The sequence below is a fragment of the Dermochelys coriacea genome, chromosome 12, assembly GCF_009764565.3.
Source record: "Dermochelys coriacea isolate rDerCor1 chromosome 12, rDerCor1.pri.v4, whole genome shotgun sequence".
NCBI classification, from domain to species: Eukaryota; Metazoa; Chordata; order Testudines; family Dermochelyidae; genus Dermochelys; species Dermochelys coriacea.
Window position 1 is genome coordinate 7,254,931 of NC_050079.1, and position 24,823 is coordinate 7,279,753.

Here is a 24,823-nt window from a genome sequence, read left to right on the forward strand (position 1 = left end):
GGTAGATGCCAGAGCTGGAAAAGCAGATGGCGTGACAGGGTAAGTGTAGATGCACCGGGCAAAGCAACAGCACCTTCCAGAATTGCCCTGGGCTCTCACCAATTCCTTGTCACTCATTCTGCATGAATTCAGTGCTAGAGAGAGGCTGCCTAGCCCACCCATGAGGAAGCACTGGCGGTAATATTCATCCCTAGACCCCCATTCATTCCAGTGCATGAGGATTCTGCATTCTTCCCAGTATCATAGAAGGGCCCCACCTCAACTGTCCAATGCAGATCTGTTTCCTCAGAAGGCTGAGGTGCTTGGACCTGGGCCCATGCTCTATGCATGGGACATGCTAAGATTCTGGGCTTGCTACATACCAAGTTATACTGCGACACCACTGCCTGCCCTTCCCTGAGCTGTGGAGGTAATGGCCGCTCGAGTTCCTTAAAAACAAGGGGATGCAGTCTGTTACAATTGGCACAAGAAAATCCTGGGGGAATTCTCCCTCTATCCAGCCTGAAGAGTCAGCAAGAGCCTCTCACTCAAACAAAAGCTCCTCCCTTTGCCAGCAGGTTTTCAGGGGCTCGTGTCCTGGCCAAGCTCATCAGAGCGCAGAGAGCACAGCCATGGGGAAGCTTTGCAGACAGAGCGAAACCAATGTAATATGCAGCTTAGAGGGAAAAGCGCCTCTACTCCATCCCGCCTCGGCCCAGCAAGCACCAGATGGTTTTCTACCATGGAAGCCAGTTGCTTTTGAACATCCCTGCCTGCCCCCTCGCCCCCGCCACCCCACTTTCCGAACACAGCATCTTGGTTAACAGGTTTGATCAACTTGTCAATCTAAAGCCTGGTCTACATGGAAGCTGGGTGTCCCACATCGCAGGCAAGTGCCTACCACACCTCTTCCCCTGGCTTGTGTGGGTCTCAACCCAAGGGACAGCTTTGAGCACACCTACTGGCTCACGCCCCTGGGTATGCCGGCCAAGACACCACCTAGTTTGAGGATCCTGCTGTTGTTCAGGTGTGAGCTAAGTGTCCACATGTCCACACCCAGCAGCACATTTTGGTGCTAAGGGGGTTCTACTAGCAGACACCTAAGGACGTTAGGTGTCTACAGCCAACATTTTGATCCCCCAAACCCCAGCACACCTGCGGCTTAATCCCCTTTGTGCATCTAGCCCTAAGTGACTTGCCCAAGGTTGCACAGCAAGTGTGACAGAGCAAGAAATTGAACCCAGGTCTCCCAGGCTAGCCCCAGAACCACTGGACTCTCCTTATCTGCTGTAGGGTCCATCTTCTAGCTCAGACATAAAGCTAAAAGTCCTAACCACTGGGGATACCCAATCCCATGGTGCTTGTAACAGACCTGGCAATTTCCTGTAATATGCTAGACAAACCTGAATTCAATAAGGTTTAACTTAATGAATACATTTAAGTATTGTAGGAGTTCATTGTATTAAAAAGGCAAATATTTATGTACTATTGGGGGATTGTCTCTAGGATAGACACATGACTAATGTGAATTCTGGAAAGCATTATAAGCTTCAAAGGACTGAGACAATGGGTAGGGTTGCCAATTTTGGTAGGATATATTCCTGGAGATTTCATCACATGACAATCTTTATTTAAATATTAATCTTTAATTCCTGGAGACTCCAGGCCAATCCTGGAGGGTTGGCAACCCTGACAATGGGCCAGACAAAAATGAACTTTTAAAGTGAGGTAGTTTTCCCAGGAAATCTCTGGGGGAAGTGCATACAAATATGCCCCCCCATTATGCAAGAACGCAGTCTTCTGATGCTTTGCCTTGAAGAGCGGACCTTTGTCTGCTGATTGTGTGTTCCCAGAGGCCCAAACTGGATAAGAGTGTGACTTACAGCTGTTAGGAACAAACTTGTGGCCACAGAAAAAACCCAAGTGAGGTTTGAAGGACTGATCACCTGCCAGAGCCCTTGCTGGAGTTCAGGTGATCTTTGGTAAGCTTATTAGCATGCATGTAGGTTATTTTATTGTTGTAATTGTTTTCTCTGTACTACTTTCACATTAAGAATAAAAGTGTGCTTGCTTAGGAAAAAGCTGTGTGCTACCTTATACCTATAGGTTTATAGCCTCTGAGGGAGGGGTCTAAGCAGTCTGACTTGCTGGGGAACTTGCAGTATAGACAGGGAGCTTTGCAGCCTAGAAAAACCTCCATCAGCAGGGAGAGAGATGTATGTCTCTACCCAAGAGGCGATGGCTGGAATTTGAGGCCTGGTCTACACTGGGGGGTGGAAATCAATCTAAGTTACGCAACTTCAGCTAGGTGAATAACGTAGCTGAAGTCGACGTACTTAGACCTACTCACCGCGGTGTCTTCACTGCGGTTAGTCGATTGCTGCCGCTCCCCGTCAATGCTGCCTGAGCTTCTCGCAGCGGTGGAGTATTTGAGTCGACGGGAGAGCACTCAGGGGTCAATTTATCGCGCTTAGACTAGACACAATAAATTGACCCCTGCTGGATTGATCACTGCTCCCCGATCCAGCGGGTAGTATAGACATAACCTGAATTACTCTAGGTATCTTCACTTCCTGTCCTCAGCTGCTGCCTGGCACTGCTGTCACAGCTGCTGCAGCCCAGGCTGGAGGAAGGCCGTCATCCCCAAGGAGAGTGCATTGAGCTGAAGCTTGGAAAGTGCTTTGGGCTCCTTTGGGAGCAGAGGTGCGTTGCAGAGGGGAATTTTACCGAACCTGCAAAACTGGCATCTGTGAAGAGCTCCAACAATGCGGGTACGTGGGCCCTTTCCACACAGGCAGGCAAAATGCTAATCAGGAACCATCTCTTGGCCTAGGGGGTCACTGCGGATAAAGTACATAGGACCCACTAGAGTGTCTAGATTTAACACACTAACAAATCTGGTTAACATCAAGCATGCCAAACAGAACAGGACGAGCACATGGATTCTTACACTCGCTCCAAAACCCACTGAAATGTAGAAAAAAGATTCACTTCTTCACAAAGCCCCCAGATGGGCTTTCAGCAAAAGAACCACTATGTATGTGGGGTAAAACATGCCCCTGAGGTTTTTACTGGAGCAGATGACTGCAGCCCTGAGAACATGGTGCCCTAAGGGGTGCCCATTAGAGCAACGTCCTACCTATGATGCTTTAGTGAAAGCATAGATGAACTTTCAGAACCATTTGCTGCCCAGAAGCCCAGCTGACTCCTGGTCTGATGAGCTTTAGTGGCAAGGGATTTCATCTTGTTTTTAATGCTTCAAGGACAGCTGGATGGATCCAGAGGGAAATGTGATGCTTTGGAAGCTGCTTTGCATTTTTGTGCTGCTACAAACCATTTCAGCAAGCCAATAGTTGAAAATTAATATTTTGTTCTTGCTTAATGGCACAGCTCACAACTATTGAGTACAGGACTCTTTCCTTGTCACGTGTCAGGCTAGGGCAGAGGGAGGCAGGGTCCATCTCTCCTGGTTAGCGTGAAGGCTGGTATTCCACTTTGACACAGTGGAAGGCAATGAGCAGTATTGAGCAAAAGGCTGCTGTGATTCCTACCCCTCTGTCTGGGCCAACAAAAGCAGCCCCTTTGAATGCAAGAATGTCTGGGAGAAGAGCATCTGTGGGTTCAAATGGAGAGAGGCAGTGTCTTGAGCACTAGACTGTTTCTGAGGTGCAGTCACCTCACAGGGTTTGGGCTTAGGGTACTCAAGTGCCAGCAGAAAACATCTGGATGAGGGACGAGATCCCACAAGGAAGCCATCCACCTGCTGAGACAGACACTGGTCCAGGTGAAAAGGTGCCCCACCAAAGACTCGAAGTACGGTGTGTGCCCTTTTGCTTCTTTAGGGTTATAAAGGCTGCCTGAAAGGGCTCGTCTTCCCCAAAGATGGGGCTGTATAAAGAAATATCAGGAATTTCAGGTCAGGTATTCCCTGGAGGAAGATGAGTGGTTACTGGGAGCAGCCAGTCCTTCAGGGAAGCAGTGGGGGTGCTGAGTCTTTATTAAAGATGGCTGCTCTCCTAAAAAGAAAAGGAGTACTTGTGGCACCTTAGAGACTAAAATTTATTAGAGCATAAGCTTTCGTGAGCTACAGCTCACTTCATCGAATGCATCCGATGAAGTGAGCTGTAGCTCACGAAAGCTTATGCTCTAATAAATTTGTTAGTCTCTAAGGTGCCACAAGTACTCCTTTTCTTTTTGCGAATACAGACTAACACGGCTGCTACTCTGAAACCTGTTCTCCTAAGTGTTCTTTTGACCTTGGAGACAAGTATGTGCTAACACTGATTACAGCCCCCTTGCCTCTCCCAAATGCTCAGCTTTCATTCCCTTCTCTGCTAGCGTCAATTTCACTAACTCTACAGTCAGCGCAGGCTGGGCCTACACTAGACTTCTTCCTACTAACGAGTTCTCTCCTTTGCTGTCACTGGTCCAGCCCCAGCACTGGTAATGACAGGTATTGCTAGTGTCAACAGGGCGCCGCGTAACAACCTACATTTTAATCATACATCTACTATGTGCTTGGGATTTCCTCCCTGGTGGAGCCAACCATGAGTTCTCATTCACGAACATTTGGATGAAAACTGGCCTTCCTGCTGCCTTTTTTTCCCCCCTTTGGTCACTGGAGGGAGGGAGAGGCAGGCAAGGGGGAAAATGTCTGGGTTTTAGTTTAAAAAAAAAGTACAGACAATTTTGGAACAAAAACTGTTCCAAAGTGTCCTGTGGGCCAGTTCTCATTTTCAGCCAGCTCCGCCTCCAGGTCATCTCTGGCCCCTCAGGATAGGCACATCTCTCATGGTGGCTAGCACAAGCCTGGGCGAGACCTATCTGGCAGTGTTTAACTGGGGTATTAGCCTCTGGGGTCGGGCTGAGCAGCAGTGGGAGGCTTGGGCTCCCTTGAAGGCCTTGTGGCAGCCGGCCTGCCTTGGACTTGAGGTGGCACAGGGCAAAGCAGGGAGTACTCAGGAGGCAGCAGAGGGGATGTCTGAGCCCACCGCTCGGTGTAGTGGGAAGTGCCCAACATGGAGGGTATTTCTGTGGCTCCTGCCAGAAGTGAGCAGGGAACCTCCTGGTTGTAAGGCCAGAGGCTTTACTAAACTTCAGCCTGCTGATCTGACCTCATGCCTTTCAGGCACACAGGAGCCCCGGAAAACAAGGAGCAGGAGATGAAGCTTCTCTTACTGAACTTTAATTTTCCCAGGCACCTTCTGAAGAAAGCAGGCCCCTAAGGAGAGCTGTGCATCAACAGCTGCACTGAGGGGGAGTGGAAACTGGGTTCTGTATATCCCCGCAGCAATGCCAACTTCGGCCAGGAGGTGGATTTAGCTATGGGCCTGTAAGTTACCCATAGAGGGGAAAGCCATCAGCAGAAGGATAGGGGAGTGGGGCTATGCACTGCAGAAATGAAAAGGTCAGCAATGTTACTATTCTGTGTCCGTGGTGACTGCTCAGTTTCCAGGGCTTATTTCCTCAGTCTCCCAAGGTTACGGGAAGCCAGGGCATAATGTGACTGAGCACTACCTATCCTGTTTTGGTGCTAGGACCATGACCCAGGCATGATACCCATCCTCTGGCCAGAAAAAAGGAAAGACCCTCTGTCAGGAGTAGATGCCAACATCACTCCAGAGACTGCCCTGCAGAAGATGATTTGCACATGTGGACTTGCCAGAAATTCATTTACCTCTAGGATCACTGAAGAGCTACCCACTTGAGTCATATTCCCTGAACTTCATACACACAACATACCTTCAGCCTCCAGGGTCAAATGAAGACTTAGTAGAAAAGAGGTGAAAGTCTTTCATAACCATCAACTACAAGGGGCCACTGCTGAGTACCAGAGGGGGTTAGGAAATAAACTATGATCATTCCAGATATTGCCTGGCAGCCTCCATCTGACCCTTTGGACCTCCCTCTTTGCCAACCTCAGACAACACTGGCAACACTAGAGAAAGAAAGTCAATGCTTTGTTTTTTGGAGCTTTCTATCCCACAGTTCCTTTTCATCTCATGTTATTCCTTCATCCCAAAATATTCTTCTAAATTTAACCATTTTGTTCTCATTCTCTGCTCCCAAGCCAGGTTCCCAAGAGCATACAGCAAGTCATTGAAATGCAGCTTGTGCACCCTTAGTTTTAGCTGTACTTGGGGCTGCAGGCAATCAAAACAGACAGAATCAGTTCCACATGTGCGGGATAAGAAATTAGGCTGTAGCCTTGTGATTAATTTGGGGTGCAACATGCACTTGTCACTAATAATGTGTTTGTTCTTTGGTGGCTACTTGGAGATTAATTAAGAAGATGATTGGTGAGACACACTATGTTTTATTAATACCACAATCAATAGAAACAAAATCTTAGAACTAGAAGATAGCAGCAGAATCTGCATGATGTATACTCACCAATCCATGGGCTGAGGGTTCCCCTGAAAGTGAGAGTAAGCATTAAGGTTGCCACCATCTTGCTATCCCAAGGTCTCGCCATGGGTTGGGATTGAGTCCCCATTTATGCACCTATTCCCTTACAGCGACCTATTTCTGAGACAACACTAAGTCTTGGCCTCTTGTTCATACTTGGGTTCTGACAATTGCTGTAAGTATTTGTGCAGACAGAAGGTTCTCTATACAATGCGGTTAGGGAACTCAGGCTAAATAAAGGCTTTACAGTCTTACAGTGTATCACAAGATAGATATTGCTAAATCTTCTGACCCCAAGTTACTTGCTAATGCTAAACTTTCATTAAGCCTAATGTGGCCTTCTGCTAACCATTGCTACCATTGGGCCTCAAGATGAAAATACGCTTCAGGCTCACAGCTAAGCCCATTTTAAAATAATCTAAGTTTCTTTGCTTATTCCTACTTGCATCAGAGCATTAGTTACATTTTGACTGGTTTAGAAAGCATCTTTACTCTTTCTAAAATATGATTATTTTGCCAATCACCTGTGTTCAGGCCATGGATTAGAGGTCAACAGGCTATTAATGGGGAAACCATTCTGTGTTCTTCTATTAAAGATTCACTTGTGGGAACTACTTTGTTTATCCTTGTAACCCATTGCCCACTAGTAAGGAAGAGAAACTGTTAGGACATCAGTGATTGCCCAACACCTGCACATCACGTGCTCTGGTACCAACTTACCACCCTGCCTTCACCCCAGAATCAGGCTGGCATCTGCAGGACACCACCACATTATGCAGTAGCAGGCAGACTCACTCAGGGAGAGTGCAGAACTGGATGTGGTATTAGCCAACACGTATGTATTGCACAGCACATTAATATGCATGACACACACACAAGCTTACCATGCATTGTGCATCCGATATTAATCTTGGTATACATTCCACGCAAGTGTTGGGACATTATGCTAATGGAATTGTATTATGCTCTTCCCACAAGTCTGTTCACCCATGCTAAGCATCCCACAACACTTCGCAAAACTGAACTCAGCTTTGGCACTAGTAAATATAAAGCCAGTCAAGACAAGATCCATTAATTCTATGTCCCAGTACAGGTTGGGATGTGCCTCTACAGCACAACTAGTACTTGGAATGTGGAATCCAAAACAAAGAGATAGGAAGGAATAGGTGGATAAAGGAAAACAAGATAAAGAGCTGATTGGTGGATTTCAGTTTTAGGTGACAAATAGAGAGCTCTCCACTATAAATATTGCTAGTTTGAATGCTTAATTCGGAGCACACCTTCTGTGCAGGATGAACTGAACATGACAAGAGAACAGCTTCCAACAAGGATTGGAAAAGTATTAACCCTTTGCTTTATGTATTGTAATTATTTGTCATTGGACAATAAAATTGGTTAAGGCAGTGATTTTCGACCTGTGGTCCACGGACCCCTGCAGGTCCGCAGACTACACTGAAGATTTCCAAACTGTCTTCACCTCTATTTGAAATTTTGTAGGGGTCTGCAAATGAAAAAAAGAGATTGAAAACCACTAGGCTAAGGCTTGGTTATTTGGTTTCTTGAACATTTTTAATATCAAACCACAATTATAGTCAAGCAACTGGCTCTACTTAAGAAAATAGTAGGAACAAATACACTGAAGACAATCTGAAAAGATTGCATTGAAGATAGCACCAGTGGCTCCCATGATCAGTGGGTCTTGGTGACAACAGATCAAATTCAAATACTGACAGTACAGCAAACTCTCTCCTCCTCCTCCCTCGCTTGCTTTAAGTCAGTGAAAGTTAATACTGGCATTGAAACTGCATATATTAAGCTCAAGAATAACACCTCCGGAGATCAATGGGGTAGATCATACCTCTCCAAGCTATCGCATCATGCTGTGTGCAGACTCAGGGAGTCATCATTGTATCGGTTACAAGAGTCTCTTCGCAGCCATAAGGGCTGGAGCCTAAATTTCTCTGTTAATTGGAAGGTTGGCTTCTGGAGCACAAGTCACCATGAAAAGCACTGGCATGTTAAGCTGCCATGACCTGGCCCAATTTCATTTCTGCTACGCGTTGGGAAATGGCACAGCAAGCCCAGATGCAGGAACCTTTGGTCCCCATGCCATTTTCCCCATGTAAAAGAGTCCAGCTGACTGTAGTTCAGAGGAATGTCTGACAGGAAATTGTACAGTCTCCAAACCAGAATGAGACCCAGGTATAGTTCTCTAATGTGCCGTGCGGGCCTTGGCCCTCTAATCAGAAACAGGACCATTCTACCACTCCCTCTCAAGCACAGTGCCCACAGACCATGGCCGTGTGTTCCCTTTTGCAGAAGATAGGGAAGAGGGAAAGCACTTGCTGTTATAAAAATCCCCATAGTATAAACTTCTACAGGAGGAGGCCATTAGCACATGCCAATCTAGGCTTTGGGAAATTAGTTTCTCCCGTGATTCTTGAGATCAGACATCTAGTGGAACCGAGGTGTAATATAAGCGTGGAGTGGGGGATATACTGGGAGAGGTGAAAAAAAATATCTTGCAGACCTTCCACCTGCTGGGGAAAGAGTGGTGGCACTCATGCCCCATCCACAATCTTAGTGTACATAGATGTTTCACTACTAGTTGTTTTAGCACGAATATTTAACACTGAGATCTAATGGCAGCTTCAAACCCTAACTTCCTCTTGAAATGAATTGGGGCAACTCTCTCCTCTCCTCTCTGTTGTTTCAGGTCGTCTACAGACTCAGGCAGACATCACTGCTGTTAGACACACCTTGAAGGTGTTCTTTGCAAACATAAGGGTTAGGCATGCATGTGCAGCATGCTAACCAGTACTGCAACCTCTGATCACTACACTCCTTGTAAGAGATACGGTTAATACTTAACCATGTACCTTTCGCAATTTTTCCATCCATCCAGTCTGCCTCTGACCTCCTCTTGCCCTGGAAGAGGGAGTTCCATGGAATTCAAATCTCCACACTCATTTGGTTCCGAGTTCGAGCCTACTTCAATGATGCCTTCTGATATAGGCAAGGAAGGAAAGACACTATTGGACTCTGCTCCCACTCAATACCCCCTTTGCCTCGCTTGTGACCTTCAAGTTGATTTCTGAGAAAGCACAGCAGAATTTGCTGCCCTTGCCCCAGATCTGGTATGTTAAGGATTACACACTGCCAGCTGTCTGTCCCAATGCATGTTTTCCAAGTATCCACCACCTAAATCACAGCTCCCTGGAAACAGAAATCAAACCACACAGGAGACCACGACACTGATTCTACAGTTCCGTTTGCCTTCCCAGTTAAAAGCTCTCTCTTAAAGTGACCAGTTTTACCAACTGGTCGGTCTGTCTGTGTGTGTATATATATATATATATATATATATATATATATAAAATCTCACAATGACAATGCTCTGAACAGATTGTCAATACACACAAGTACTACACCACATTGTACCCTGCACCAGCTAAAGAAAGAGGGTCCACACACCCACAGAAAAGCCTGTTTCACACTGCCACTGTTTTGTTAGCGTCTCAGCAAGATAGGATCTGAAAAGAGTGTTTAATTAGGAAATATTTAACCTCAGGGGATAGAAGTGAAAAATATGGTGTCTCAACATGTGAAAAATTAATTCATTTGCTCTAAAAAAATCAACTGCAATGATTGACAAACAAAGAGGTCTTTGGCCACAAAGAACCAGGCAAGCGTTAGACTAAAATGCCACATACCACCTAGAAGGAAGATGTTCTTATCAGAAGTTGTGGTATGAGAAAGATGGAGAAAGATGGTGTTCTGACCTGATGATGAATGCTCCTCTGGTCTCCAGCAGCTTCCGTTCACTGCTGAATCTCTTGAGTAGGTTAATCATGAATTTGTAGAAGTAGGAGTTCATGGTGGGGGTTGAGGGGGAGCACTCCATGCCTTTCATACCTGGACGGGGAAAGGAGAGCAAGTTACAGAACACAGTCACAAGTGCAGCTGTCTTTGAATTGGAATTCTCTCCACGTGACATGCATTTACTCTTATGGCATGAACCTGTCAGGGTGGGGGAAGACAATGAGAGTCAGGTGGAGGATTTAAGGCATGATCCAATGGTCTTTCCTTTGAGGTACTTATATCTATGTAACTTATTTCCATAAATATGTCTGGCACCTTTATACCAAGATAAGCACATTCACATGGGAGGTTAAACAGATTTATTCGTGTCAGTTTCTAAACAGATATAGTTAAATCAATGCAAAAACTATGCACAGACCAGCTCTCCATGTAGTCTAAGCTCTGTTTTTACTGTGATTCTACACACACCCCTCTGCCACCCACCCACACGACTGCCACTTTGAATAGATAGTTCATTCAAGTAGCTGAGCCAGAGCTTAGTGCAGGAACTGAATTAATGAAGGTATTCCTTGTGCTGCTGATTTCATTTCTTTATGTTCTCCTTCAGGAAGTTTCACACCGCTACTGAACAGCCTGGGGTCTGGCAATAGCAAACACAGCTCAAGTTGCAGCATTCGGTGATCAAAGTGTAATCCTAACTGCTAACCGGACAGCCCAAATTGAACACTGACTTACAAGTGCCTTTATTAAGGACTTTTCCTTTCCCTCTTTACAGAGAATTTGTTGGGAGACAAGGTAGGTATGTGGGAAAATGTGCATCAGAAAGATACTTTCATTTGGTGATCAAAAACAAAGAGGTCAGTAGTGAGCATAGAGGCAGTGCAGCCTAGTGGATAGGGCACCTCATGTCAGGCTCTGTCTTTAACCTGCTGAGACACTTTAGGCAAGTCATTTAAGCTCTGTTTTCCTCTCCCACCCTTTGAGACTGCAGGCTCTCCAGGGCAAGTACTGTCTTTTACTGTGTGTTTGTACAGCACTTAACACATCGGGCCCTGATCTCTATTTGGGGTTTTAGGTGTTACTAGTATAATTTATTAGTATTACAGTTATTACCATGGGCACCATCACTTTACAACCCTATGGATCTGAGAGTTATTTTACACACTTAAGAGAATTAGAAGCCTTAATTCACATAGCCAATTCACTGAGAGACAAGTGATAACTTGATAAGATACTATTTGCATGTTAATTGAACTGTGTAAGGGTGTTGGCATTCCAGTTAGCTGGAGAGGCATGAAAAATACACTTCCTAGTTCAGGATACCCAGACAATTTCACCCCAGAAACTTCAACCTTTGAAGTTCAGAGAAGTTGTCCAATAACAATTGCTTTCAAGTGATGGAACTTTGGTATTAACTTAATTTATTCAATTACTGGAACACGCCATCAAAGCCAATGGTTTAAAGGGACATTTTAAAATAAGTTAATGAAGGAGCTGCTTAAAAAACAGAACACCCCAATGCCCCAGCAAGAGGATTGCTCTCTCTGTGTGTGTGCGCGTGTGCATGTGCGTGTGCGAGAGCGCGACGGCCATGATGATACAGCTAGGGCACTACCGAAGAGCCCAGCCAGAGAAGAGCAAAGTCTTTGGTACTTCTCAACAGATCAAATGATAACTTAGAATATGATTTTTTTTAATTCATTTGTATTGAGCTGGGAGTTGGTCATCAGGTACACAATTAAAAGCATAGTGAAAAGATAGACTGCAAATTTACTGAATGGTTTCTTGTAGGGGCAACATGGTCTCCATGCCAGTGATCCAGATTTTGGCACAAGTTGGGTAATGCTCAGTCTCCCAGCCAGCAAGAGCTAAACATGTTTCATTTCCCTCTGGGATTTGTACGAGACACCAACATGGCTGGGATGTGCAGAGGAAACTAGGGGAATCAGGCATCTATTCCCATTGAATTTCACCCATTCTCTTAGGGGCCTTTGAGATCCTAGTCTATGTTCTTGAATAACCTTTAATGGCCAGCTCCCAGAAAGCAAGTGTTAACCACAGCAGTGTATTCCCACTCAGCTGCAGGTAAGATGACCCAGATTTTAAAAATACATAAATAAAAAATACTAGACTGCCAAAACAAAATATTTCAATACATTAACCAGAGCTGAAATATATCCATACCCTCCATCTATCTATCTATCTCCATACCCTCCATATAGCCAGCACAGTTGTTCCTCATTGTTCAAAGGAGATTCAAAATAGAAACACTACAGATGACACCATATGCAGCAGCCCACCTTTAAACACAGCATGTCACCCTAGTGCTCTGCAGGCCGCACTGAGTAGCTGTTCATTACCGGATCCAAATTAGAGTCCTAGCAGAAGTCGCCAAAGCTGTGACAGGCATGGCAATTCCCTGCACTATCCTGGGCAAGCCTTCTTGAATGATGTTTGCATATCATTATGGGCCAGGGATTGTATGCAATTCCATGGGGCAGGGGGACTGAAATCCTCCAGGAGCTAAGGACAGTGGGGTTGAGTCAACTGAGCAAATGCACTCAGGATGCAACACCTCTGGAGAGATTACATATACTGGTTAAGAGTGGATTCTCAGAGACCAGCAAAGAAAGGACTTTTGGATAAATAGCATGAGTTTTAACTGATTCAGGACCAGCTTTAAGATCCAGCAAACGAACGGGACCTTCTGTCCAAAGGGGGCCCCAATCTTTCCTGGGAGGGGGTGGAAGGACTGACCTATTCATCGGGGTGCTTGTTCTGAATTAGGAGCAGTCATGAACTTGTGGCCACAGAAAACGCCTTGGTGGGGTTTGAAGGACTGATTACCTGCCAGAGCCCTTGCTGGAGTTGGGGTGATTTCTGGTAAGCTAATTAACATGTATGTAAATTCTTATTGTTGTAATATCTTTTGTCTAATGCTTTCACCTTAAAAATAAGTGTGCTTAAGAAATGTGTGGTACCTTATACCTATGGGAAATTATGCTGTTTATAGCCTCTGAAGAGAAGGCAAAGCAGGCCTACTGAGACAGTTTCACCTGCTGGAAAACCACAGAGGAGGCAGGGAGCTGTGCAGTCTGGAAAAGCCCCAGTTAGGATGGAGACAGACACATTTTTCAGCACCAGAGAGGTTGACAGCTGGGGATCTGGAAGCTTGAAAGTGGATGCCCTTGGTGGACACTGAGGTGGAATACAATGTAGCCCAGAACTGATGCACCACATCAGCTTATTTTTAATTTATCTGTTGGAATAATGTACTGCTTACAATCTAAACAATACAACAAAAACAAACCAGTAGCATAACCCCAGAAGAAACCCCAGCTGAGCACCATCGCCAGCTCCAGTCCTTGAGGCAGGACTTTCCCCAGCCATAGTCCATCCCCATCAGGCACTCATCTCTTCAATCGCCCAGGCAGAAATTTGAACCTAAAAGTCAGACCCTTCTTAAAAGGAGGCCTCTCTCTCTCCTCATGACCATGTCTGCTGCGTTCCTCCAGCACTCCGGAACTGACAATGTCAAGGACACAACGAGCCTGTGCTGGGAATTGGTCTAGCTATAGGACTCCCTTCCACAAGAAAGGAACAAACTACGATCTGATCTTTGACTCTCAATGCAAGGCCCACCTATATATGAGTGTTGTGTATCACAGGCTGATTTAATGCAGCCTTCTTGAGATTATCTGGTTTATGCACCAGCAGGTTTGCTGTTCTTCATGCTGTCCTTGTAGCGCTTTCTGGGGCAGTCTTGATTCCGATGTCTAATTCTCCACAGAAAATTTTTCTGGGAAGTCCATGTTCAGGCATCCAAATGGTGTGTCCAACCCAGCATAGTTGGGCTTTTATCAGTATGGTCTTGATACTTGTGGCATTTGAATTTTGGAGAACCTCCAGGTTGGTAACTTTGTCTTGCCAGCGGCTCCCCATAATGGTGCAGAGACGGCAGATGGAAGGGCTCTAGCTGTTTCATATGCCATTTTTATGGTGTCCAGGTCTCACAGCTGTAGAGGAGAGATGTGAGCACAGAAGCATTGTAATGTTTTATTTTGTTGAGAGGGTTCTGTTGTGGGATTTCAGGACTTGGTTTCATAGCTTTCCTAGTGACCGAGAAACTCCCTCCCCATGTCTTAGCAAAATTTGAGATCAAGGAGGAATGGCTCTCTCATGGCATACCGACAATCAGCTCAGCCTTATGCATGCAAACATCACCATCAAGCATTTGCCCTCTGTGTTTGCAGAGCCACTGCGATCCAAATACTGGTCCAGTTTTTCCCCTTGGAATCCAAGTAATGTCGGGTCTACCAGTGCCTCCAGGGGAAGAACATCCGAAATGCTAATCAGGAGGGAGAAGGGAAGAAGCACCTATGTGCAGTTAGGCTAAACCTTGCTCTTTAAAGTGATATCTGTTGCTGTAGGAAGTCCATGATAACATGGAGAAAAAGGTTTCAGAGTAGCAGCCGTGTTAGTCTGTATTCGCAAAAAGAAAAGGAGTACTTGTGGCACCTTAGAGACTAACAAATTTATTAGAGCATAAGCTTTCGTGAGCTACAGCTCACTTCATCGGATGCATGTGAGCTGTAGCTCACGAAAGCTTATGCTCTAATAAATTTGTTAGTCTCTAAGGTGCCACAAGTACTCCTTTTCTTTATGGAAAAAAAGGGGAAGTCATCTCCCAGTTTGGGGGTAGGGAAGCGGAGGTACCTTGGTACCTTGCCAGCTATCAAGGTCTTTCAGTGCTTAATTATGTGTTTATCCAAAACTGCACTGGATTTTTCTCAGCAACATAAATCCATGTAAAAAAGTTTCAATAGATCTAGAATATATCAACCAAAATTTTGGACAAAAAAGAGCTGTCCCAGCTTCACCTTCTTTCTTGCAGAGGGAGAAATATGAAGATGCCAGGATGGGAACAAAGGCAAACTTTGAAAAATGTAGTATTACAGCTGTACGTGATCAAACAGCTGAAAAGACCTCACGTGTCTCGTGGAGCTTTTCAATGAAAAAGGTCCATATTTCAATAAATAGCAAGAGTCCACTTGTGTCTAGGAGGACTGTGCCTAAAACAGAAAGGGAAGAGCCCTCTCATTTTCCACGCTGGTGGAACCGATAGGTGCTGAACAGCAGCACAGTCCCATTGGAGTATATCCTAAGCTAAACTGGGTAGAGCACTGTTGGATCAATGCCTTCCTCCCATGCTCCCTTTAATGCCTGGTAGCACTCTGGAGGGCTTCATTTGGAAAGTTCCCAACTGTTCGGTTTCTCTTTCCTTGTCGACGCCTGTCCAAGGTAGCTGAATGTTATAGGCATGGAGGCATTACAGGGTTTTTTGACAGGCATTGTATAAGCTCTGTACACGAAGGTCATTTTCACAATTAGATTTCAGAGACTTACAGATTCAGCTAGCTCTTCCATCTCCTTTGTGGTGGAGCTCCATTGCATCTTAAGCATTCCCAGCCAGCAATCAGCCACATGCCTCTCTTGGATGTCTTTAAATACTACCATAAAGTTAACCATTGGAGCTCTTCTTGCCAGCTTATTATTTCATTAGCTGCCCTGCCTCCGTAATTTTTAGTCCCCTCCCCAGGTCACCTTGCTATGCTCTACTTCGAACCCCAAACACGTAGCGGCCTATATATGTTTATTATTTGTATTTCCAGAGCACCCTAGACACGGATCAGGCCCCACTGTGCTAGGCGCTGCACAAAAACAAACAAGAGGACAATCCCTGCCCCAAGGGCCTTACAATCTAAGTGGACTACAAGATGGCCAAAGTTCTACAGCCAGAGTAGACATCCCATAGAACTGAAAACAACCTACTTGCCATAAGATTTCATTTACTTTCAGGTACGTTCCTTCATCCTGCAGATCGAAGATCAAACACTTTCCAGTCTGGAATTACACATCAGTATAGAAGCACTGCAATTAAAGCAGATTGGATAGTGTTTTCACAGAGGTATGTTTGGAGAAAGATGACACTTCTCCTGAATGGTTCCCAAATGCTCTGAACATCTGTTTTGCATGACACCCCACCATGACAGAGTTCACATGCTTTGTATATGGAGAGCTTCATGGATCTATAAGATAGCTAAATGGAAAGAAGATGTGAGCTAACAAGGTTAGAGAAGACAAAGCCATATCTCCACTCAGAATTACCCACCCACCACCCAAGATCTCATTCATATTATGATTTCAATGCTATTCTAACTCCATGGCCTTCCCACTCACCTTCTGTCACCGCAAGGTGCTTGCACATTCTAGAGCAATAAAATCCTAGGATCAGCACTCCAGTATTTAATACGAAAATGTGTGAGACACAGGTGGGAAGAGGCGTTAAGAAAACTGTGGATTAATTAAAAAAAAGTGTAAACTTCAATTAAGCTTAGACTTTGCAGATTTGTAACCTGCCAGATCGGCTGCTAACTTACTAATCACGATGCTGAAAACAAAAAACCATGAGCGCTTCGCTGCTCTTTGGTTGGAGAGTGGGTAGCTGTGCGAAGAACCATCCCTGCTCATACGTGCTGCAAACACCAATCCTAGAGCTTGGCTTCAGTGGTGTTAATTAGAGCAAACGGGAACATCCAATGTTCTTGTGGACCAAAATGAAGAGTGTAGGCATTTAACCTGGGTGCAGACCCTGTACTCTTCACCTCCTCTCTCCCAAAGCTTGACAGAGAAGTCTCCCTGGGACACAGTACAATCTTAAGTCTTCTTTCAACAGTTCTTGAATGGGGTCCAAGAAAAATGCCAGACCTTTCACCAGAGAGCTGAAGCATCTGCACACTCGACACGGGATGAGTAGTGCAAGTTGGAAAAGGAAGTTACAGCTCTGAAGAGTTCATGACCAGATGTGATCCTTATAACCACTGTTCAGATAAGTGCTGATGGTTGGAAGGAAAGTAGGAGTGAAGGGGGACACAGTTCCTTCATTGTATAAGCAACAGAATGAAGAGGTGTGGGAAGCACAGCCTCCCCTTGAAAGGACCTGAAGAACACAGAATTAGAATTGCAGGCAGAGTGCACATTCTTGGCCCTCCAAAAAGTATCTGGAGATACCCAGCCCAAATGAAAAAGGAGGACTTGTGACACCTTAGAGACTAACAAATTTATTTGAGCATGTAACTCATGAAAGCTTATGCTCAAATAAATTTGTTAGTCTCTAAGGTGCCACAATCCTCCTTTTCTTTTTGCGAATACAGACTAACACGGCTGATGCTCTGAAACCAGCCCAGATGAGGCTCCACTTTCCAGATTCTCGGTACATAATGTCAAACAGGTCATTTGAACTGAAAAGCTGCAAAACTCACTGCAACAATGGCCACAAAGGCCACAGCAGCTTTAAAGCGCTTCTTCCCCCCTGCTGATCTATGCATGCAAATAAAAGAAAAGGCACTGAGAAAAGACGCATGGTATTTGCAATGGTCAGCTATTTGGGAGAAAAAATGGTTATCCACCTTTCGTAACTATTGTTCTTCGAAACGTGTTGCTCATGTCCATTCCATTCTAGGTGTGTGCACCACTGTTGGAATTTTTTGCCTTAGTGGTATCCATAGGGCTGGCTCTGGCACCCTCTTGAGCCCCACGCTTCTGTGCCAGTATATCAAGCGCTGCTGGCCCTGGGCCCTCTCAGTTCTTTTTGCCAGCAACTTGTCCGCAGGAAAGGAGGGCGGGTCATGGACTAGACATAAGCAAGACATCTCTAAGACTAACAGTTATGAAAGGTAGGTAACTGTTTTTCTTCTTTGAGTGCTTGATCATGTCGATTCCATTCTAGGCAACTCATAAGCAGCATCCCTGGAGGTGGGCTCAGAGTTCACAGTTGTGCGGCTTGCAACACTGTTCTACCGAAGCCAACATCATCCCAGATCAGCTGGGTGATCGTGTAATGGGACATGAACGTATGGATGGATGACCAGGTAGAGGCCCTACAGATATCTTGAATCGTCACCTGGGCCAAAAAGCCTGCCGACAAGGCTTGCATTCTGGTCGAAGGATTGGTTACGATTGCTGGCGGTGGCATGTTTGCCTGTTCATAGCAAAACCTGATGCAGACGGTTATCCATGATGAAATTCTCTGAGCAGAGCAGAAAGGCCCTTCATTCTGTCTGCCACCGTGACCAAGAGCTGCATCGACATATGAAACAGCTTAGTCCTTTCAATATAAAAGGTTAGTGATCTCCTGACATTGAGAGAGTGCAGTCTACACTGATTTGACTTGTAAGGTTTCAGAAAGAAGACAGGTAAATACATGTCCTGGTTAGTCTGAAGCTGCAAAACGACCTTGGGCAGAAAGGCTGGATGCGGCCGCGGTTGAACTTTGTCCTTATAGAACATTGGGTATAGAGATTCTAAGGTGAGTACTCTAATTTCAGAGACACTACAGGCTGATGATATCGCCACCAGAAAGGAGACCTTCGATGAGAGCAGCAGAAGGGAACAGAAGCCAATCGCTCAATAGGGAAGACCCAGGAGCCTTTATAGCATGAGATTCGGGTCCCAAGGTGAGACAGGGTCACGGACTTGAGGGTACAGCCTCTCCAGACCTTTTAGAAACCGGACCGTCATGTCATGAGCAAAGACTGACCTGCCCTGTACTGGAAGGCTGAAATAGCAGCCAAGTGGGCCTTAACCAACAAAAGAGGCAGGTCCTGGAGCTTGAGATGAAAAAAAAGCTATTCCAGGATTGACTGGAGTGAGGCCTGTTTGGGCCAAAGATTTTGGTCCAAGCCCAATGCGTGAACAGTTTTCACTTGGCCAGGTTGGTCACTCTAGTGGAGGGTTTTCTGCTACCCATGAGGATCTACTGAACGCTGGCCAAGCATGCCTGCTTTTCCATATTCAACCATGCAGTAACCAAGCCATCAGGTGCAGAACTTCTAGATTCGGATGCAGTAGTCGGCTGTGGTTCTGAGACAGCAGGTCCAACCAGAGAATCAGCAGAGCAGCCACCTAGAGGTCCAGCAGCGTGCTGAACCTGTGCTGGCGAGGCCAAGTTGGAGCTATCAGGATTACCTTTGCCTTTCTCTGCTTGATCTTCATGAGAACTCTGTAGATTAGAAGCACTTGTGGAAAAGCGTATAGCGGATCCCCCAACCATGGGAGCAAGAAGGTGTTGGACAGGGAGCCTGTGTCGATCCCACAAAGAGCAGAAGATGCGACACTTCCTATTTTGCCTGGACACGAATAAGTCCCACATCTCTGAAGATCACACTAACCACTTCCGGATGGAGTGAGTACTTGTGGCAAGATGAGAAGGTCCTGCTGAGGCGATCTGCTAACACATTCCTGACCCCTAGATGGTGCGAGGTCATGAGATGGATGGCATGCAGCACACAAGTCCCACAACCAGAGAGTTTCTCGGCAAAGGGCTGACGAGTGGGCTCTGCCTTGCTTGATAATAAATATTGCGGTGGTATTATTAGTCAGGATTTGGACCACCTTGTCCCTTAGGTGAGGCAGGAATGCCTGGCATGCCAAGCACACCGCTCTGAGCTCTCTGTTTTTGTGGGGAGAGCACGATCATCTTGTGACCAACGACTCACAGGTGAGCTCCCCAACCTACGTCTGAAGCATCAGAGACCAGGGTCAATGACTGGGCCGGGACTGGGAAGGAAACTCCCTCCAACACTGAGCGGGGGGCCGACCATCACTTCAGGGGTGACCGGATGTGATCCGTACCATGACTACCCAGTTCAGATCATGTCTATTGGGGACATAGACCAATGCCAGCCATGCTTGCAGGGGTCTGAGCTAAAGCTGTGCATGCCTCACCACGTAAGTACAAGCTGCCACGTGGCTCAACAACTTCAGGCACATATGGGCAGTAGTGAATGGGTGGGCCCTCACGTGAGAAATTAGGTCAGACAGTCTGGAAACGGGCCTCCAAGAGGAAGGCTCTGGCTTGTGTAGCGTCGAGTATCGCTCCTATGAACTTTATACACTGCACAGGGGTCAGAGATGATTTCTGCTCATTTATCAACAGACCCAGATCGTGACGGGTGGAGTGCACCAGATCGAGGATCCCATGCACCTGGGCCTGAAACCTTCCACTGATGAGCCAGTCATTGAGATACGGATAAACCTGAATGCTCGACACCTCAGGTAGACGGCCACTAGGGTCATACACTTTGTGAACACACTCGGGGCAGACATGAGGCCGCAGGATAGTGCGGTGACTTGGAAATGGCCCTGGCCCACCACGAAACAGAAGAACTGTCTGTGCCCCTGGAAAATGGAAATATGAAAATATGGGTCCTTCAAGTCAAGGGCAGCATACCAGTCTCCGGGATCCATCCATGATGGAGGCCAGGGAGATGATGCGAAACTTCAACTTCTTGATGCATTTGTTGAGGAGGCACAGATTCAGAATGGGTCTTAGGCCTCCTTTTGCTTTCGGGATTATGAAATATTGGGAGTAGAACGCTTTCCCCTTCAAGTATCAAGAGAACTCCTCTACTGCCCCCAGCTGTAGGAGGGTTTCCACCTCCTGAACCAGGAGTTGTTTGTGAGAAGGGTCCCTGAAGAGGGACAGGGAAGGAGGGGTCGAGAACTGCAGGGTGTAGCCCAGGGATACTATGCTGAGTACCCAACGGTCTGAGGTTATTTGAGACCATGCTGACCATGGAGGGTGGATCCTGGAGTCTGACTGGGGCGCCGTCCTCGTGCACATCACCAAAACCCCTGTCTCGAGCCCCCTGAATGTCTAGCAGGACTGGACTGGGCAGGCGAATGGGAGGAAAAGGGGCGACTGCATTTAAAACCCTGTCTCTCTTTCTCTTAAAGGCACATTGCCAAGGAGGCCCCCAGGACCTGGGTGGCTGAGGCCAAGCGAGTGCAAAGGGGGCTCAAGAATCCTTCAGGCCATGCAGCCTCGCATCAGTCAGAAGAGATCATTCCCTTCAAACAGAAGGTCCTGAATGGAGGACTGCATTTCCTGGGATAGATCCAAGGATTGCAGCCAGGAACTTTGCCTCATCACCACGGCCGAGGCAATGACTCGGGCTGCTGAGTCAGCCCCTCGCGACCATCTTGCCCTCTTGCAAACTCCTGGCAGAGGTCTTGAGGCAGGGAGTCCTTGAACTTACTGAGGGAATCCCGTAAGTTAAAGTTGCATCTCCCCCACAAGGCCTGATAGTTTGACACCCGAACTGGAGCCTGGCTGTTGAATAAATTCTTCTTCCAAAAAGGTCCAGCCTCTTAGCGTCCTTATTTTAAGGCATGGCACTAGCCTGCCCCTGCCTATCCCTCTTGTTAGCCACTGATACTACTAACGACCCAGGGAGCAGATGGGTGCACAGGTATTCAAATCCTTTGGCACGGACATAGTATTTCTTTTCGGCCCACTTGGATGTGGGTGGAGGGGGTTTACCAAAGTGCCTTAGCAATCCTTAACACCCCTTCATGAGCCGGCAGTGCAACCTGTCAAGGCTGCCTGCATTAAAATGTCAAAAAAAGCGTACAGTGGTTCCACCAGCTCCTCAACCTCCAAACCCAGGTTGGAAGCCACCCTCTTACATAGGGCTTGGTGCGCCCTGAAGTCATCCAGACAGCTAGAGTGCCAGGGCCCCACTACGAGGACGATGATCGCACCATAGGGAGAGGGCTTGGGGCACTTTCCCTCATTGGGAAGAGCTCCTTTGGTGTCAGCATCTGTCCTACTGCCCTGCATCAGAATCCATGCCATGTTCTGAACTTGGTATCGGCAGTGCAGGCGGTTGCTTCTCACGGCAAGGGAGGAATGGTGCAAATACGGCACTGGCATCAGTGGCAGACCTCTGTTGCCAAGCGTTCACTGCAGGTGCCGTGCTGGTCTCCAGAGCCTAAGGAGGGAGGGCCGTGGAAGCTTGTGCTTGGCTACTGTCTCTAGGAATGGGGGACCAGTGCCTAACAGGTGGTGACTAGTGCTGGGGCAGCAGGGACTGGTGAAGAGTGGTTTTGCATCAGGGGTGACTGATGCACCAAAGGCCATCTGGGGGATGGAGACCTTCACCGGCGTGTTGGTTGACAGGAGGAGGGCGGGTACTGGGAGCATGGAGACCGGTGCCCTGATGCAGGTGATCTGCGCTGCATCAACGGGGACCACGAACGCAGTATCGGAGACTGGGACATTTGGCTGGGGACCAACGTCTCCGCTCCAGAGACCGATGACTGTCCACTGCCCTTTGAGGCGGACTGATGGCAAGCTTGCCCTTGGACTGGGGAGCCTTAGCTCTATCTACTGCTGGACGCAGCGTAGGTGGTGCCAGAAGGGCCAGAAGGACCCTAGCCGCCTGGAAAGCCTCAGGCGCCGAAGGTACTAACAAGTGCCGAGGTCCCCTACCGCTCCCAGGAGTTGGAGGTGGATCTCTGGGCGGGCTGAGGGGTCCAGCTGGAGAGGTACCACCTTGGAACTCTGGGGTGGGCAAGAGGCCCAAACAGGGTCCTTTGCTCAACACCCCCCGTCTTTACCCTGAGCTATACTGCTTTCTCTGGCGCTTCTCGGGCACCAGTGAGGGGTTGCAGCACCGGGAGGAATTCTGTGCTGGCAGGGTGCTCTGGACCAACGCTAATGTACTAGGTGTTGAATTGCAGCGGGACAGCTCCAACACCGGGCAGAGTGCGGCCTCCATGAGGAGGGCTTGAAGACAAATGTCCCGCTCTTTTTGGGTCCTCGGCCTAAAGTTTTTGCAGATTCTGCACTTATCTTTCATGTGCAACTCCCCCAAGCACTTTAGGCAACTGCTGTGGGGGTCACTAACCTGCACGCTAACTACAAGCTGAGTACGGTTTGAAGCCCGGGGACCAGGGCATGCCCTGCCCAGGGCAAAGTCCCTGCTGGGACTCTAACTCAATTAACACCTAACACCTAACAGCTAATTACTAACTAACTATTGTCAACTTTATACAAAAAGAACAGTCAGTAGGTTAATAGAAACCTCTATCACACTTACAAAAGAGGAAGGTGCTCCCACCAACCGTCATGAGTGGTAAGAAGGAACCGATAGTGCGTAGGGCCAACGGCGCCTCATATACTGACGCATGAGCGCAGGGCTCCAGAGGACGTCAGAACCGGCCCTACAGATATCGCTAAAGCAAAAAATTCTGACAACAGTGCCTGGGGCATGCACACACCTAGAATGCAATCAACATGAGCAACACATCTCAAGGAAGAAGAAAAATGGTTACCTATCTTCTTGTAACTGTTGTTCTTCAAGATGTGTTGCTCATGTCCATTCCATTTTAGGCGTGTGCATGCTGCGTGCACAGTTGTTGGAAGGCTTTTCCCCTTGCGGTACCTGTCAGGTCAGCTGTGGAGCCCCTGGAATCAGGCCTTCGTGGCAGTGTATGTAGGGCTCTGCTGACCCGCCGCCTTTTCAGTTCCTTTTTGCCAGATACTCCAACAGAGGGGATGAAGGGTGGGTTTTGGTATAGACATGACCACCACATCTCTAAGAACACCAGTTACAAGAAAGTAGTTAACAGTTTTTTCTTCGAGTACTTGCTCATGTCGATTCCAGGTAGGTGACTCCCAAGCATCTCCTAGGAGGAGGGGTTGGAGTTCAGCGGGCCGCAGATTGTAGCACCGCTCTGCCAAATGTGGCATCGTCTCTGGCCTGCTGAGTAATGGTGTAGTATGATGTAAAGGTGTGGATCGACGACCACGTCACTGTCTTGCAGATGTCTTGAATGGGGACTTGTGCCAGTAATGCAGCTGTGATAAATGAGAGGGGGGGATAGCTCCCTTTTGTGGACATCCAGCCAGCCGGCTATGGAATCCCTCTTGGGGGTTGTTCTCTACTTGCTTTACCTGTAAAGGGTTAACAAGCCCACAGGTAAAAGGAAGGGAGCCAGAAGAGCCAATGGGAGGGCTAGAACCAAAAGAGCCAATGGGAGGGCTAGAACTTTTTAAAATTGGGAAAAAAGCTTTCCCTTTGTGTTCTGTGGTTGTTCTCCGGAGAGAGAGGGAACAGAGAAAAGTCAGGGCTATTACTACGCTGCAAAAAGCTTTTTGCCTGGTATGGAAATCAGATTATACCTAGAACTACCCAAATATGTAAATAGATCAGGAAATGTCTAGCTAGGCACTATTAGGTTTATTTCTTTATGGCTTGTGGACTCCTCTGTGCTAATCCCAGATGCTTTTTTGTTTTGCTTGTAACCTTTAAGCTGGACCTCAAGAAGGTTATTCTTGATGTTTAAATTTTGTAAGCAGGTTTTTTAAATCTGGCAAATGCCTAAATTCCAGATGCATTTTCATGGGTTTTGATTTTAATAAAATTTACCTTTAAGAACAGGATTGGGTTTGTGCGTCCTAGAGGTTTGTGCATGTTGTTTAATTAGCTGGAGGCAACAGCTGATTTCCTTTTTTTTCCCCCTCCTCAGCTCTTTCCACAAAGGCGGGGGGGATAGGGGGTGAAAGGGCTTGAGGGTACCCCACAGGAATGAATTCCCAGGTGTTCCTTCCTGGGTTCTCAAAAGGGATGTGTGTGTTTGCACTTGGGTGGTGGCAGCATCTACCCATCCAAAGTCAGAGAGAAGCTGTAACCTTGGGAGTTTAATACAAGCCTGGAGTCGCCAGTATTAAATTTTTAAAATCCTTGCAGGCCCCCACCTTCTGCAC

The 24,823-nt window shown here is 46.9% G+C and overlaps 1 protein-coding gene across 9 annotated transcripts in view; it reads right to left on the minus strand.

The window, feature by feature from the left end:
• VAC14 (VAC14 component of PIKFYVE complex) overlaps positions 1-24,823 on the minus strand; it is a 185,528-nt gene that overhangs the window by 65,119 nt on the left and 95,586 nt on the right. For all 9 annotated transcript variants that reach the window (XR_006275199.1, XR_006275198.1, XR_006275200.1 and 6 more), the window contains one exon: positions 10,170-10,302. Coding sequence is in view for 6 of the 9 variants with exons in the window: in XM_043495198.1 (XP_043351133.1) it covers positions 10,170-10,302 (133 nt within the window). In the remaining 3 variants the exon portion in view is untranslated. The remainder of the gene's footprint in view (positions 1-10,169; positions 10,303-24,823) is intronic.